Source organism: Salmo salar, chromosome 11 (genome assembly GCF_965601325.2).
Source record: "Salmo salar chromosome 11, fSalSal1, whole genome shotgun sequence".
NCBI classification, from domain to species: Eukaryota; Metazoa; Chordata; class Actinopteri; order Salmoniformes; family Salmonidae; genus Salmo; species Salmo salar.
In genome coordinates this window covers 91,610,325-91,625,542 of record NC_138301.1, presented here as the reverse complement: position 1 = coordinate 91,625,542, position 15,218 = coordinate 91,610,325, and the positions used below count along the sequence as shown (strand labels likewise).

The 15,218-nt window shown below is 45.8% G+C and overlaps 1 protein-coding gene across 5 annotated transcripts in view; it reads left to right on the top strand.

Moving 5' to 3' along the window:
* The window catches only part of LOC106563119 (dual specificity testis-specific protein kinase 2), a 33,458-nt gene extending 26,699 nt beyond the window's left edge, over window positions 1-6,759 (top strand). For 4 of the 5 annotated variants that reach the window (XM_014128350.3, XM_014128348.3, XM_045689942.2 and 1 more), the window contains 6 exons: window positions 701-749; window positions 1,071-1,220; window positions 3,850-4,056; window positions 4,173-4,256; window positions 5,161-5,247; window positions 5,973-6,759. In XM_014128350.3, coding sequence (XP_013983825.1) covers window positions 701-749; window positions 1,071-1,220; window positions 3,850-4,056; window positions 4,173-4,256; window positions 5,161-5,247; window positions 5,973-6,074 — 679 coding nt within the window. In that variant the 3' untranslated portion in view covers window positions 6,075-6,759. The remainder of the gene's footprint in view (window positions 1-700; window positions 750-1,070; window positions 1,221-3,849; window positions 4,057-4,172; window positions 4,257-5,160; window positions 5,248-5,972) is intronic. The other variant, XM_014128349.3, reaches the window with a different exon arrangement.
* The last annotated feature ends 8,459 nt before the right edge of the window (window positions 6,760-15,218 follow it).

Here is a 15,218-nt window from a genome sequence, read left to right as displayed (position 1 = left end):
GCGGTTGGTCCTGGGTTCCTCCCAATGCAAGACAATGCTAGACCTCATGTGGCTGGAGTGTGTCAGCAGTTCCTGCAAGAGGAAGGCATTGATGCTATGAACTGGCCCACCCGTTCCCCAGACCTGAATCCAATTGAGCACATTTGGGACATCATGTCTCGCTCCATCCACCAACGCCACGTTGCACCACAGACTGTCCAGGAGTTGGCGGATGCTTTAGTCCAGGTCTGGGAGGAGATCCCTCAGGAGACCGTCCGCCACCTCATCAGGAGCATGCCCAGGCGTTGTAGGGAGGTCATACAGGCACGTGGAGGCCACACACACTACTGAGCCTCATTTTTACTTGTTTTAAGGACATTACATCAAAGTTGGATCAGCCTGTAGTGTGGTTTTTCCACTTTAATTTTGAGTGTGACTCCAAATCCAGACCTCCATGGGTTGATAAATTGGATTTCCATTGATTATTTTTGTGTGATTTTGTTGTCAGCACATTCAACTATGTAAAGAAAAAAGTATTTAATAAGATTATTTCATTCATTCAGATCTAGGATGTGTTATTTTAGTGTTCCCTTTATTTTTTTGAGCAGTGTATATGACAAATGCCTGTTTTTAGAGGAAGATGTGTAGTTGTTGCAAAAACAGCTTAACATTGTGACACTAATGCTAACTATTATTATTATCCGTTGCTGATTCTTCCTAGGTATCTTGGAATCTGCTTGCGGGAGGATAAGCTGTATCCGATACTGGAGGTAAGATTGTCAGTTTGTTTGTGATCGTGTTGATAATCACAGATAGCAGATGTTTTCCTCTCAGTACATGTGTGCATTTCACCATAGTAGCAGTGTTGGAAGGGAAGAGACTGGTGTGCCTATGTAAAACTCATAGAAACCCGATCTATATGGTATAGCACATAGAAACACATAAGGGATCTCAACGGCACATTCCCTCCTCTGTATTTGAGCACCTGGCTGTAGTCACGGTTGTTGGAGGGAATAGATTGCCGTGTATGTGTATAACCCATGGATCTAGGATATCTATGGTTCTTACACAGCCTCCCTCTGTGCTGTCAGTATGTGAGTGGGGGCTGTCTGGAGGACCTCTTGGCCCAGGAGGACGTGTCTCTGTGTTGGAGGGAGAAGGTGGACCTGGCCTGTGACATCAGCAGAGGCATGACCTACCTGCACTACAAGAACATCTACCACAGAGACCTCAACTCCAAGGTACACACACACACACACACACACCACGGTCGGGCTCGGGTCACGTCTGGACAGATAACTAATGTCACGACTTCCGCTGAAGTCGGTCCCTCTCCTTGTTCGGGCGGCGTTCGGCGGTCGACGTCACCGGCCTTCTAGCCATCGCCGATCCACCTTTCATTTTCCATTGGTTTTGTCTTGTCTTCCTCACACCTGGTTCCAATTCCATCAATTACATGTTGTGTATTTAACCCTCTGTTCCCCCCATGTCCTTGTCTGGAATTGTTTCTTGTAGTGCTTGTGCACGTTATGTTGGTGGATACCGGGTTTTGTTTGACCCATTCATTGATTGTTCTGTTTACGGTGGTTTTTATGTTTATTAAACGACACCGTTGTAAATCAGTTTTCGCTGTCCTGCGCCTGACTTCTCTGCCGCCAGTACGCACCACGTTACAACTACGGTGGTGCCAGTCCAAAGTACCTTACTAATGCAATCTGGGCTCCAAATAAAAAAAAGCACGGCACTTTCATTTGACGTCATTTTTTTCCCATGTATCAGACGTGAGTTGGATGTTGATTGAAGGTATCAAGGACAAGTAAAGTAAATGTTTCTGATTATTTCTTGATCTGTAAATCACATAACTGGGGTCAGCCGACTATTTTCTCAAGCACGTAGCTGTGGAGCCGCCTAAGACATCCAATATATCTGCCCTCTACACAAACCCTCCTAATAGGGACCTCACCTAATGCCGATTTGACCTCCACCAGCTTTCTCAGAACTGAACCTTTCACTGTTTCACTGTGTACAATACAAATGCCAAGCTCCAGGGTTTAAATTATTCATCGCCAGTTTTAGTTCCTCTGGACAACTATGTGAAAGGATAAGAATAAGCCTTTTCTCAAAGGCTGCATCGCAAATGGCAACTATTCCTACTTCATTAGGCAGTACCATAAGGGATGCTGCCAGACAGGCCCAACTCCTGCACATGTACATTATACAGTAAGTCAGTCAGTAAGCTTTGTCCAAGCCAAAACAGCCCAAAGGGCAGGGGCCTGTCTCCTGTTTCTGTAGCGTGAGGCGCCATGATGTACAAGTACACCCCCTGGACAGGACTCTAGTCTATAGTACTAGTAAGAAGGGGCTAAGGTTGGGTGTATTCCACCTCCTAGATAATCCTGTATGTGAACGAGATGAAAGGGGGGTTGTTTATATACAAACCACGCACACACACGCACGTCTCCGTTTCTCATCATCTGTCCAGCACAGTCCAAACTCCTCTCTTTGGTGGTAAAACACATCAGTGATGAGATTACGATGGGCTGTTTGGTTGTGATCCTTCCCGTTGCTGTGTCATTACAGGCCCATGGTGTGTCAGGAAACGCCCTGCATGCTCTAACTAGCACCAGCCAAGACTCTCCACCAGCACCAAGGACAGAGGTTACGGAGAACTCTATACTCTGTTTTATATAACACAGATACTGATCTTCTCTGTCTAGCCACTGACCCATAGGTCTACATACGGATCCTGTCTAAATCACTGTCACAGACTTATTGGTCGAAAATTACTGTTCCGCTCTGTCGTCACTAGTATCGGGACAACAAAATGTCCACCTCGGCCCCCCAGGTCACCTCTGAATAATTGACTGTTCAGAGAGGATGGCTGGTGAAGGGACGTTTCAGACCAGATTATGAGGCAGCCTGCTAAACCAGCTGGTTTCATATGGGTACTGTTTAATGCAGGAGCCATAGGCAGATCAGTAATGTTAAGTGTGTTTTGACAGTTGTATCCAATATTATGACTGTGTTCTGTTCTCCATCCCTGTGCCTCTTTTCACATTTGAGAATCTTGTGGTTTGATCTCCAGTAAGTACAGTGATAAGTCATACCTGTCAGCACTCCAACACTGAATAAAGAGGTGTTTCGTATCATGTAGAAATACACAGACTTTCTATGGAATTAGGTTGCTACCTCCAGGCTGAAATGCAAAGAGACGTTTATTGAATGGATGATGTTTATGTTGCCTTGTCGTGTGGATGTAGAAGTGTCACACTGACCTCTTGTGGTTAACATGTTGCACTGCAGTGTGACGACTGTATGACTTCAATGACTGTGTTTCCTGTGAACACCAGCTCTATGAATATCTACTGTACATTTCAAGCTGCAATATGTAACGTTTTGGGCGACCTGACAAAATTCACGTAGAAATGTGAGTTATTGATCTGTCATTCTCATTGAAAGCAAGTCTAAGAGGCTTCTGTTCAATGTTCAATGTTCTGTTCAATGTGCTCTATTTTTATGCTTCCCATTTTTGTGTCTTTTTTACTTTTGGTTTTGTACACCAGTGTCAAACAGCTGAACATACAATATTTTTGGTTATGGAAAATATATTTCACAGCGATTTAGATGGTACAATGATTCTCTACACTATACTGATTGTTTTGTCACAGAAACTGAAATTAACTAGAAAATGGTGGAGCGATTCTGCATAGTGCAGTATACATTTTTATGTCAACTTTATAGTCAATTTAAATATATTTAATAGATTTGATAGTAGTGACCAGTCATGGGAGTAATATTTTGAACGTGTGTGTGTGTGTGTGTGTGTGTGTAGAACTGTCGTCTAACGTTGTCTGAACATTGTGTGTTCAGAACTGTCTGATCCGGGAGACGTATCGGGGCAGGGAGGCGGTGGTGACAGACTTTGGTCTGGCCAGAGAGGTGATGGTGGAACTGCCGGTCAACGACCCCGAGAGGAAGATGTCTCTGGTGGGATCTGCCTTCTGGATGGCCCCTGAGATGCTCCGAGGGGAACCCTACGACCGCAAGGTCGGTAGCCTACACACTCTCTGCATCCCAGTTTAGTGCACTACTTTTTACTGTCTATTTAACGTTCATTTAACACATGTAGTAATTCATAACAATGTAATAATGGAAGTAGGACTTGAGTAAACAAGATAACTGCTTTTCTCCAGGTGGACGTCTTCTCCTTTGGGATCATGCTGTGTGAGATTCTGGGTCGGATCCCAGCAGATCCTGAGATCCTTCCCAGAACACGGGTGAACACAAAACACACGCAGACACTGGCGCACGCACGCACGCACGCGCACAAACACACACAAACACACACACACACACACACACACACACACACACACACACACACACACACACACACACACACACACACACACACACACACACACACACACACACACACACACACACACACACACACACACACACACACACACTTCCTAAACCTCTAAACCCAACCTGTACCCTTACCTTAACATTAACCCAAAAAACCTAACCTTAAACCTAACCTTAGTTCTAAAACCCTAAAACTAACCCTAAACCTAATTCTAACATTCATTCCAACCTTAACCCCCCTAGAAATAGCATTTGACATTGTGGGGACCAACAAAATGTCCCCGGTTTGTCAAATTTTGGTTTGTTTACTATTCCTGTGGTCCCCACAAGTATAGTTAAACACGTCCACACACACACACACACACACGTCTAGTGACTTGATAGCACTGTTAGTTGCTAGGCCATTAGTGACAGTGACATTGTCCCTGTCTGTCGTCCCTGGGGTGATCAAGACAAGGTCAGAGACACCGGGAGCAGAGAGAGACTTTTAATGTGCTCATTGAGGTTTCACTTAAATTTGTTTTGTTTTGTGACATTTGTCATTGGAAGTGGGAGGACCGCAGGGTCAGTTAGTCACCCTACTATCCTATCCATACAGTACTTGTTCTGCAAATTCGTCACTAGTCCCTGGTTATCAAAAGTGGGGTGAACAGTAGCCTACAGCAAAAGTCTCCTTGTTTGCCATGACATTGGTTATCTGATCTAGCTCTCTGACCTGTAACTACTTAGTGATAATCTATGGCCCCATACACACACATGTTGTACAAATGGTGTACAATGCATTTGACTTTGTGTTTGTTCTCCCTGCAGGACTATGGTCTAGACATGGAGGCCTTCAGTAAGATGGTGCAGGGTTGTCCACGACGCATCCTGGAGCTGTCAGCCAACTGCTGTCTGGTCAGTGGGGACGGGACGGGACGGGACGACGGGACAGAGAGAGAGAGAGAGAGAGAGAGAGAGAGAGAGAGAGAGAGAGAGAGAGAGAGAGAGAGAGAGAGAGAGAGAGAGAGAGAGAGAGAGAGAGAGAGAGAGAGAGAGAGAGAGAGAGAGAGAGAGAGAGAGAGAGAGAGAGAGAGAGAGAGAGAGAGAGAGAGAGAGAGAGAGAGAGAGAGAGAGAGAGAGAGAGAGAGAGAGAGAGAGAGAGAGAGAGAGAGAGAGAGAGAGAGAGAGAGAGAGAGAGAGAGAGAGAGAGAGAGAGAGAGAGAGAGAGAGAGAGAGAGAGAGAGAGAGAGAGAGAGAGAGAGAGAGAGAGAGAGAGAGAGAGAGAGAGAGAGACCCCTGTATGAAATTGAGAGATTTAGGATTAATTTCAAACACGTTGTATGACCGACCAACACATTGTGTTTATTTAGGTGTGCCTTTTAAAAGTCATTTCAGTTTGAGCCAACATCCACAGCGTTTATCATGAATGCGATCTCCGTGAGCGTCTGGAAAATTCCATTTAAAAGGCGCACTGTCTGTGTTTCAGTGCGTAGAGTTAGAATGCACTTTGACGGCATTTGAACATGCTTTGAATGATCCAGGTAATAGAATCCGCCTCAATAACAAGAGTGTGAGAAAGACTTGCATGTGCGATCTACTGCAGAAGCTAACACTTGTTGTCCTCTTGTCCTGTGGTTCAGATGGATGCGTTTCGGAGACCCTCCTTCTCAGAGTTGCTGGACGAGTTAGAGGACATCGCTGAGAGCCTGGAACCCCCCGACCCAGACCTGACCACGGGGTGAGGGTGTGGGGTCACCGTGTACCCCCAAACCCCTCCAGGAGCATGTGGACTACAGCAGGCAGCCACTCCAAAGTCTTATACAGCAGAGGAACTTTATACTCCAGGACCAATCTACAGTAACACATGCAGGGCTCACAATGCAGCTCTCCCTGCTGACTCTGTGTGACTCTCTGAAACAGAACCGGATGACCGAAAGTTCAATAGGATGGCGGAATTGTGCCATTGTGTGGGTGAGGACCAAACTACACTCTTTCTTTCTCTCATTCCCTCTCTCATCCTTTCTGGTTTGTAATGTCGCATATTTTCTGTTGATGAACAGAGTTGGCAGGTGTTAGGTAAGGGTTAGTGTTCAGTGGTGTTCAGTACTAGGGTTAAGTAGGCAGAGGAAGGAGCACTATCCCTCGCTCTCAGGATGTGAATGAAGTAATACTAAACTCAATGAAACACTAAACCTCAGCAAGACTTTAGCTGCAGTTGTGTATCAGTTTATATGTAATGCCTTTTTGTCTTGTCATGCTTGTACAATAACGATTTTGCTTCACCCTTTTTGTGGGGATACATTTTGTTTACCATATCAAATCCATACAGTACTCTGTTTATATTTTGTGTTTTTAGTTGCTATGGGAAACTAGGATCTTGCTTACTTAAAGAATATTTAAAACATTGTAATAAAATGCATGAATTGACTTGTGTATTTACTTGAACTGGACTTTCCATGGGTGAAAAAAAGATGGACACAATTTTGCTCGTTAGCCTCATCAGCTTAAAGTCTTTAGATGGTGTCTGGCTAAAACCAATCTGTTGAATAATTCAAAACAATATGTGGTTATTCACTCAGAAAATGGGCTTGGAGATCTTTCTTCATTCTGAAATTCTCATATTTCCTTTTTACTGCAACAGGGGAATCTAAAGGTGATTCCTCTATTGCTTACTCCAGACTATTGATACAGTGCCTTTGGGAAGTATTCAGACCCCTTGACTATTTCCACATTTTGTACGTTACAGCCGTATTCTAAAATGGATTAAATAAAACATTTTCCTCATCAATCTACACACAATACCCCATAATGACAAAGTGAACACAGGTTTTTATAAATGTTATTACCTTATTTACATAAGTATTCAGACTCTTTGCTATGAGACTGGAAATTGAGCTCAGGTGCATCCTGTTTCCATTGATCATCCTGGAGATGTTTCTACAACTTGATTAGAGTCCTCCTGTAAATTGAATTGATTAAACATTATTTGGAAAAGTACACACCTGTCTATTTAAGTGCATGTCAGAGCAAAAACCAAGCCATAAGGTTGAAGGAATTGTCCGTAGAGCTCCGAGACAGGATTGTGTCGAGGCACAGATCTGGGGAAGGGTACCAGAACATTTCTGCAGCATTGAAGGTCCCCAAGAACACAGTGGCCTCCATCATTCTTAAATGGAAGAAGTTTGGAACCACCAAGACTCTTCCTAGAGCTGGTCGCCCGGCCAAACTGAGCAATCGGGGGAAAAGGGCCTTGGTCATTGAGGTGACCAAGAACCTGATGGTCACTGTGACAGAGTTCCTCTTTGGAGAGGAACTCTCCAGAAGGACAACCATCTCTGCAGCACTCCACCAATTAGGCCTTTGTGGTAGAGTGGCCAGACGGAAGCCACTCCTCAGTAAAAGCCACATGACAGCCCATTTGGATTTTGCCAAAAGGCACCTAAAAACTCTCAAACCATGAGAAACAAGATTATCTGGTCTGATGAAAGCAAGATTGAACTCTTTGGCCTGAATGCCAAGCATCACGTCTGGAGGAAACATGGCACCATCCCTACGGTGAAGCATAGTGTTGGCAGCATCATGCTGTGGGAATGTTTTTCAGTGGCAGGGACTGGGAGACTGGTCAGGAGAGAGGCAAAGATGAATGGAGCAAAGGTTCACCTTCCAACAGGACAATGACCCTCAGCACACAGCCAAGACAACGCAGGAGTGGCTTCGGCACAAGTCTCTGAATGTCCTTGAGTGGCCCAGCCAGAGCCCGGACTTGAACCTGATCAAACAACCCAGGAGAGACCTGAAAATAGCTGTGCAGCGACACCCCATCCTACCTGACAGAGCTTGAGAGGATCTGCAGAGAATGCAAGAAACTCCCCAGATACAGGTGCTGTGCCAAGCTTGTAGCGTCATATCCAAGAAGGACTCGAGGCTGTAATCGCTGCCAAAGGTGCTTCAACAAAGTACTGAGTAAAGGGGTCTGAATACTTATGTCATATTTCAGTTTTTTGTTTGCTTTGTCATTATGGGGTATTGTGTGTAGATTGATGAGGGGGGAAAAAACAATTGAATCAATTTTAGAATAAGGCTGTAATGTAACAAATTGGAAAAAGTCAAGGGGTCTGAATACTTTCCAAAGGCGCTGTATGTCACGCCATGGCTGCCTGATTCCCTTGTTGTTGTGGAAGCAATACAAATGGAAAAAGCTCTTTAAAATTAAGGAGGCTATTTCCTACGGAAGTCCAGAGAGGGCAAATGAATTAAAGCAATCATTTTGGCGAGATCACAAGATCATTTTCTCGTGATCGCGACGTAACAAAAGTTGTTTTATCACGAGATAACCTCTATAAAGAGGAGTGGACATATTGACAATAGATTGACGGTATGGCTGAAGCAGCAGAGCCAACGGTGGATCAGTGCCTCCGTTTTTATTTTGATCAGGCATTAACTCAGGCAAAAATGGCATTATGTCTGTCAGCTATAGATGGCTTCCAGTTTTGGCTCCAATACAATACAATTTTAAAGACAAAAAAATGTGGTTGCCCATCCATTTTAAATGTGAATTCTCAGTGCAGGAAAAGTTAACATTGAGGTCTGTGGTTGCAGACTACCAATGAAAGTTTACCAAAGTTTACCAAAGTTTACCAGACTACCAATCTCTTGAATCTCTTTAATAGTTTTAACAGGGAGGTTAGCCTGTCAATAGCAGCAAAAACACAGTCACATACAACAATTAAAAAGTAGTACATACAAATAAAAATAGAAGAACAGGTAAAGTGAATCACTTGTGGTTTCTAAATACTCCAACACTTCATGTAGGCTACAGTCCATTTGTCATTTCAGCCAAAAATGGTGGTCAAAATGTGATGCTGAAGGACAGCTCCGCAATTCATTTAGTTGTAAAATCATCTCATTGACTAGACACATACTAACACATGCAGTTTGTTTGGAATTTGTAATTCCTCAGTTTGCCATTGTTTGCCTTTAATTGCTGGAGCCTTGATTAGAAGGCCCCGGCCTGTACAGTAGTAGCACATGGCTACTTTCAACAGATATGCTCTAATATATATTTGTAGAGTCTTACTGCAACTGGTTAACTATGACACTGCTGTTAAATGATTATTAATATGTCGACTCCTAGAGAGTTTCTCTCGTGATCTCGGCTAAACAACTTTTGTTGTCGTGATCATGAGATAAGTCGTGATCTCTACATAACGAGCTCATTTTTTATTCATTCGTATGTCCTCTCTGGACTTCCGTAATTTCCTGAGGGTTAACAGCATAATGGTTTAAAAATGTTTACTCTTTGTCCAACAGAAGGGTTTACGTTTTGACCGTGATTTGTGCCAATCAATGGGACATCGTCAAAGGCAAGAAAAACGGCAAGAAAATCACTTGCATTTGAAAGACCTATTTTCTCCACCTCTAAATGAACTTGACAGCACTCGGCTCTCCTGCTCTGAGAGAGATAGCTAATCCCCTGCAATTCTATGGCTACTGATCTAGTGCTTGAAAAACGCGAAAGGACACCATGGACCGGCTGGGTACAGTTGGGGCGACAAGCCGCTCTTCGGATAATTGATGAACACAGATCAAAAATCTATTTGGGGCTGAGGAGCACAGCGGGAGGAGGGTAATAATTCACTCGAGGTAGGCTAATCATTTACAATGTGTGTGTAATACTGGGAAAAGGACGTGGAGTGATCGGAACAAGGCTCAGCCTCGCTGCATTGGGGTGTTAGAGAGCGGGGGTGAAACAGGAGGTTAGGATGATGAAGTTGGGTGAAACTCAAACTGTGGAAAACAGCATTAGTTAGCATTCCAAGCAAGTAAACACTCCCCCTGTGTGAAAGAGGAAAATTATGTGAAGTGCAAATGAGAAAAAGCCAGGGAAGCAAAACAACTCTATGATGTACAGATCCACTCTTCAGAGATTTCTCATTATGAATGGTAAGAAGAGCAGCAAAACAAAACAAAGAGCTGGAACCAGGGACAGACTGGGACCAGAAATCAGCCCTGGCATTTCTAACACACGGGCCCATTTTCTTCCTTGAGGCCCACATTATTAGCCAAATCATTATAATTCGGGGAGATTGGCAGAGTCAGGGTGGAGACCTGAGCCAACTCCTCGTGCTTACCGTGGGGAGAGTATGACTGGTCAGGCACCGTGTTATGCGGTGAAGCGCACGGTGTCTCCAGTGCGCAGCCACAGCCCGGTGCGCTCTGTGAAAGCTCCCCGCAGTTGCCGTGCTAGAGTGGGCATTCAGCCAGGAAGGATTGAGCCGGCTCAGCGTTCCTGGTCTCCGGTGCGTCTCTTCGGCCCAGGTTATCCTGCGCCAGCTCTACACACGGTACCCCCAGTTCGCCAGCACAACCCAGTGCGGCTTGTTCCAGCTCCCCACACTTGCTGGGCTATGGGGGGATCCAGCCAGGACGAGTTGTGCCAGCACTGTGCTCTAGACCTCCGGTGCGCCTCCACGGTCCAGTGTGTCCTGCGCTGGCTCTACGCACTATGCCTTCAGTGCGCCTTCATAGCCCAGTGCGTCCCGTGCCAGCTCTCCACACTCACCGAGCTAAAATGGGCATCCAGACAGGGCGGGTTGTGCCAGCCCCATGCTCCAGACCTCCAGTTCGTCTTCCCAGTCTGGTGAGACCTGTTCCGGCTCCACGTAAGAAGCCTCCAGTGATGATCCATGGTCCGAAGCCTCCAGTGATGATCCATGGCACGAAGCCTCCAGTGATGATCCATGGCCCGGAGCCTGTAGTGATGATCCATGGCACGAAGCCTCCAGTGATAATCCATGGCCTGGAGCCTCCAGTGATAATCCATGGCAAGAAGCCTGTAGGGATGATCCATGGCCCGGAGCCTGTAGGGATGATCCATGGCACGAAGCCTCCAGTGATAATCCATGGCCCAGAGCCTCCAGTGATGATCCATGGCACAAAGCCTCCAGTGATGATCCATGGTGCGGAGCCTGCAGTGATGATCCATGGCACGGAGCCTGCAGCTGCGGTCGGCAGTCCAGAACCTCCAGCGGGGGTTCCCAGTTCAGAGCCTCCGGCGATGATCCACGGTCCGGTTCCTCCTCCGACGATCCACGGTCCGGTGATACAAAAGCGGAGGGATCAGCTGGCGGAGCGGGGGCCACCAAGATTAGATGCCCACCCGGACCCTCCCCTATAGGTTCAGGTTTGCGGCCGGGAGTCCGCACCTTTGGGGGGGGGGGGGGGTACTGTCACGCCCTGACCTTAGAGAGCCGTGTTTTTTCTCTATTTGGTTAGGTCAGGGTGTGGGGTGGGCATTCTATGCATTCTATTTCTTTGTTTTGGCCGAGTATGGTTTCCAATCAGAGGCAGCTGTCTATCGGTGTCTCTGATTGGGAATCATACATCGGCAGCCTTTTTCCCACCTGTGTTTGTGGGTAGTTGTTTTCTGTTTTGTATTTTCTACCTGACGGAACTGTTGGCTTTTCGTTTTGTTATTTTTGTTTGAGTGTTTCTTTGTTTAATAAATCATGAGCACTTACCACGCTGCGCTTTGGTCCACTCCTTCCGCTGAAAGTCGTTACACAGGCCCACTGGGCTAAAGAGATCCATCTTTAACCCAGTGGGTCTGTCTATATTGGGGTTGTTGCACCGAATTATAATGATTTGGCTAATAATGTGGCCCTCAAGGAAGAAAATGGGCCAGTTTAAGGGCCTTGACAAAAAAAATGGGCCCGTGTGTTAGAAATGAAAGGGCTAATTTCTGGTCCCAGTCTGTCCTTGGTTCCAGCTCTTTGTTTTGTTTTGCTGCTCTGCTTACCATTCATAATGAGAAATCTCTGAAGAGTGGATTTGTACATCATACTGCCCAAACTGTCCTTTGACCAGTCCGTTTCCAGCAGAAACATAGGTGGAATTGATATTTGCAACCATAACCTACCAAACATTAGTAGGAAGTGATGAAAAAGGGAAAGGGAAGAGAAAGGGGGATACCTAGTCAGTTGTACAACTGAATGCATTCAACTGAAATGTGTCTTCCGCATTTAACCCAACCCCTCTGAATCAGAGAGGTGCGGAAGGCTGCCTTAATCGACATCCACGTCTTCGGTGCCCGGGGAACTGTGGGTTATCTGCCTTGCTCAGGGGCAGAACGACAGATTTTTACCTAAACCAAGGCATATTAAAGTGAACCATTCCAGTTCTGTTATAAACAATGACCAAGATGGCTGATCAAATCCCAAGGGGCAAACATATCAAAGCGTAAAAAGTCTTTGATCAACTTGGACCAGATTTACACTACAGCACTCATTTCATCACAAAGCTTTGTTTACCAGGCAGCACTGCACACAGTCAATTCAGATCAAAGGCTGTTTTAGGTGTTGTGGTATAGCTAAGCCAACGGGGGGCACCTGGGGGAACGGGGTGTGTGGGGGGGGGGGGGGGACCAAACCCCCATGTCAGCAGACGGGAAGGGCTGATTGCGAGGGGATGGTGAACCTTCGCTCCTGATCCACATTTAATTGTTTACCGGAGAGAATAAAGGGAGTGAGGGAAAAACACAAACAAACAAAGGATAAAGGTCAGCAGTTTTAGAATTGCACTGGTTCCTGTCTTGTTCCTCCGCTTCTCTTGTTTCTCCCTGCCCTTCCCTGGTCTCCTCATTTGGAGAGATGCCCTCTAAAGAGAAGGAGGGAGCTGACGAAGCAGGTGAGGGAGGGAGGAAAAGATAGAGGGATGTAAGGAGAAGAGGATTTTTTGGGAATTAGAGGAGGGATCTGTTGTAGTACAAGAAGCTAGGTTACCGCAGTCTGTATAAAATATTAAGAGAAAGTCTGGTGGTACTTTAGCATTACTGTCGGGTGAAGAGATATCCATTTCCTGAATATGTTTTGTGTAAGGAGTCTGGGGACATCGGAGATGCTACAGGGAATTTAGGCCATGTAAAATTGATTCCAATCTCCCAAAGTACTTCACAAGGAAAATAACCCTCAGTTAGAACTTGTTTGAAAAATTAATAGTGTGGTTCTATGAAATTCACACGCACGCATGCACGCACACACGCACACACACACACACCTTTTAATCTCTATGCAGAATCTTCAAATCACAAGGCACCGCACCTCGCAGCATCAGAGAAATGTTCAAAACGTATGCCCTGGGAGTGGAAAAGTAACAAATTAATTCTGTAAATTCAGAGTTCCACACTCCTGACTCTGATTTTGAGATGCTAACATAAACATGGAAGCCCCTTTTCAGCACTTCCATCAGCTGAGCATCGAGGAGAGAGAAAAGAGAGAGAGAGACGAGCAGTGAGGGGTTCTAGCAGAGACAGACTGTACTGTAGTCAGCTCTCCTTAGACAGGCGTCTCGTCTCACGTGTTTAGCCCATGAGCCCAACAAGCTCACTGCTTCTCTCACTAACTACCTGTTATCCCACTTACTAGCCCTCCCCCTCCCTCCTGCACATTACTGCTCTGGGTAAACACAGTGTACAAATCATTAGGAACACCTTCGTAATATTGAGTTGCACCCTGCTTTGCCCTCAGAACAGCTTCAGTATATCCAGTCATTTAGGAAAGCTAAGGCTATCTTTTTCAAACAGAAATGTGCGTCCTGTAGCACTAATTACAAAAAGTTTTGGGACACTGTAAAGTCAATGGAGAATAAGAGCACCTCCTCCCAGCTGCCCACTGCACTGAGCATAGGAAACACTGTCACCACGATAAATCTACAATAATCTATCATTTAATCAATAAGCATTTTTCTACGGCTGGCCGTGCTTTCCACCTGGCTACCCCTACCCCGGCCAGCATCTCAGCACCCCCTGCAGAAACCTAAACAATATCATAAACGCCGTCGATAAAAGACAGTACTGTGCATCCGTCTTCATCGACCTGACCAAGGCTTTCGACTCTGTCAATCACCGCATTCTTATCGGCAGACTCAATAGCCTTGGCTTCTCAAATGACTGCCTCGCCTGGTTTACCAACTACTTCTCAGATAGCGTTCAGTGAGTCAAATCAGATGGGCCTGTTGTACAGACCTCTGGCAGTCTCTATGGGTGTGCCACAGGGTTCAATTCACGGGCCGACTCTTTTCTCTGTATACATCAATGATGTCGCTCTTGCTGCTGGTGATTCTCTGATCCACCTCTACGCAGACGACACCATTCTGTATACATCTGGCCCTTCTTTGGACACTGTGCTAACAAACCTCCAAACAAGCTTCAACGCCATACAACAGTCCTTCTGTGGCCTCCAACTGCTTTAAATGCTAGTAAAATTAAGTGCATGCTCTTCAACCGATTGCTGCCCGCACCTGCCCGCCCGACTAGCATCACTACTATGGACGGTTCTGACCTAGAATATGTGGACAACTACAAATACCTAGGTGTCTGGTTAGACTGTAAGCTCTCCTTCCAGACTCATATCAAACATCTCCAATCCAAAATTAAATCTAGAATCGGCTTCCTATTTCGCAACAAAGCCTCCTTCACCCATGCTGCCAAACATACCCTCGTAAAACTGACTATCCTGCCAATCCTCGACTTCGGCGATGTCATTTACAAAATAGCCTCCAACACTCTACTCAACAAACTGGATGCAGTCTATCACAGTGCCATCCGTTTTGTCACCAAAGCCCCATATACGACCCACCACTGCAACCTGTATGCTCTCGTTGGATGGGCCTCACTACATATCCGTCGCCAAACCCACTGGCTCCAGGTCATCTATAAGTCTTTGCTAGGTAAAGCCCTGCCTTATCTCAGCTCACTGGTCACCATAGCAACGCCCACCCGTAGCACGCGCTCCAGCAGGTATATCTCACTCGTCACCCCCAAAGCCAACACCTCCTTTCCTTCCAGTTCTCTGCTGCCAATGACTGGAACGAATTGCAAAAATCACTGA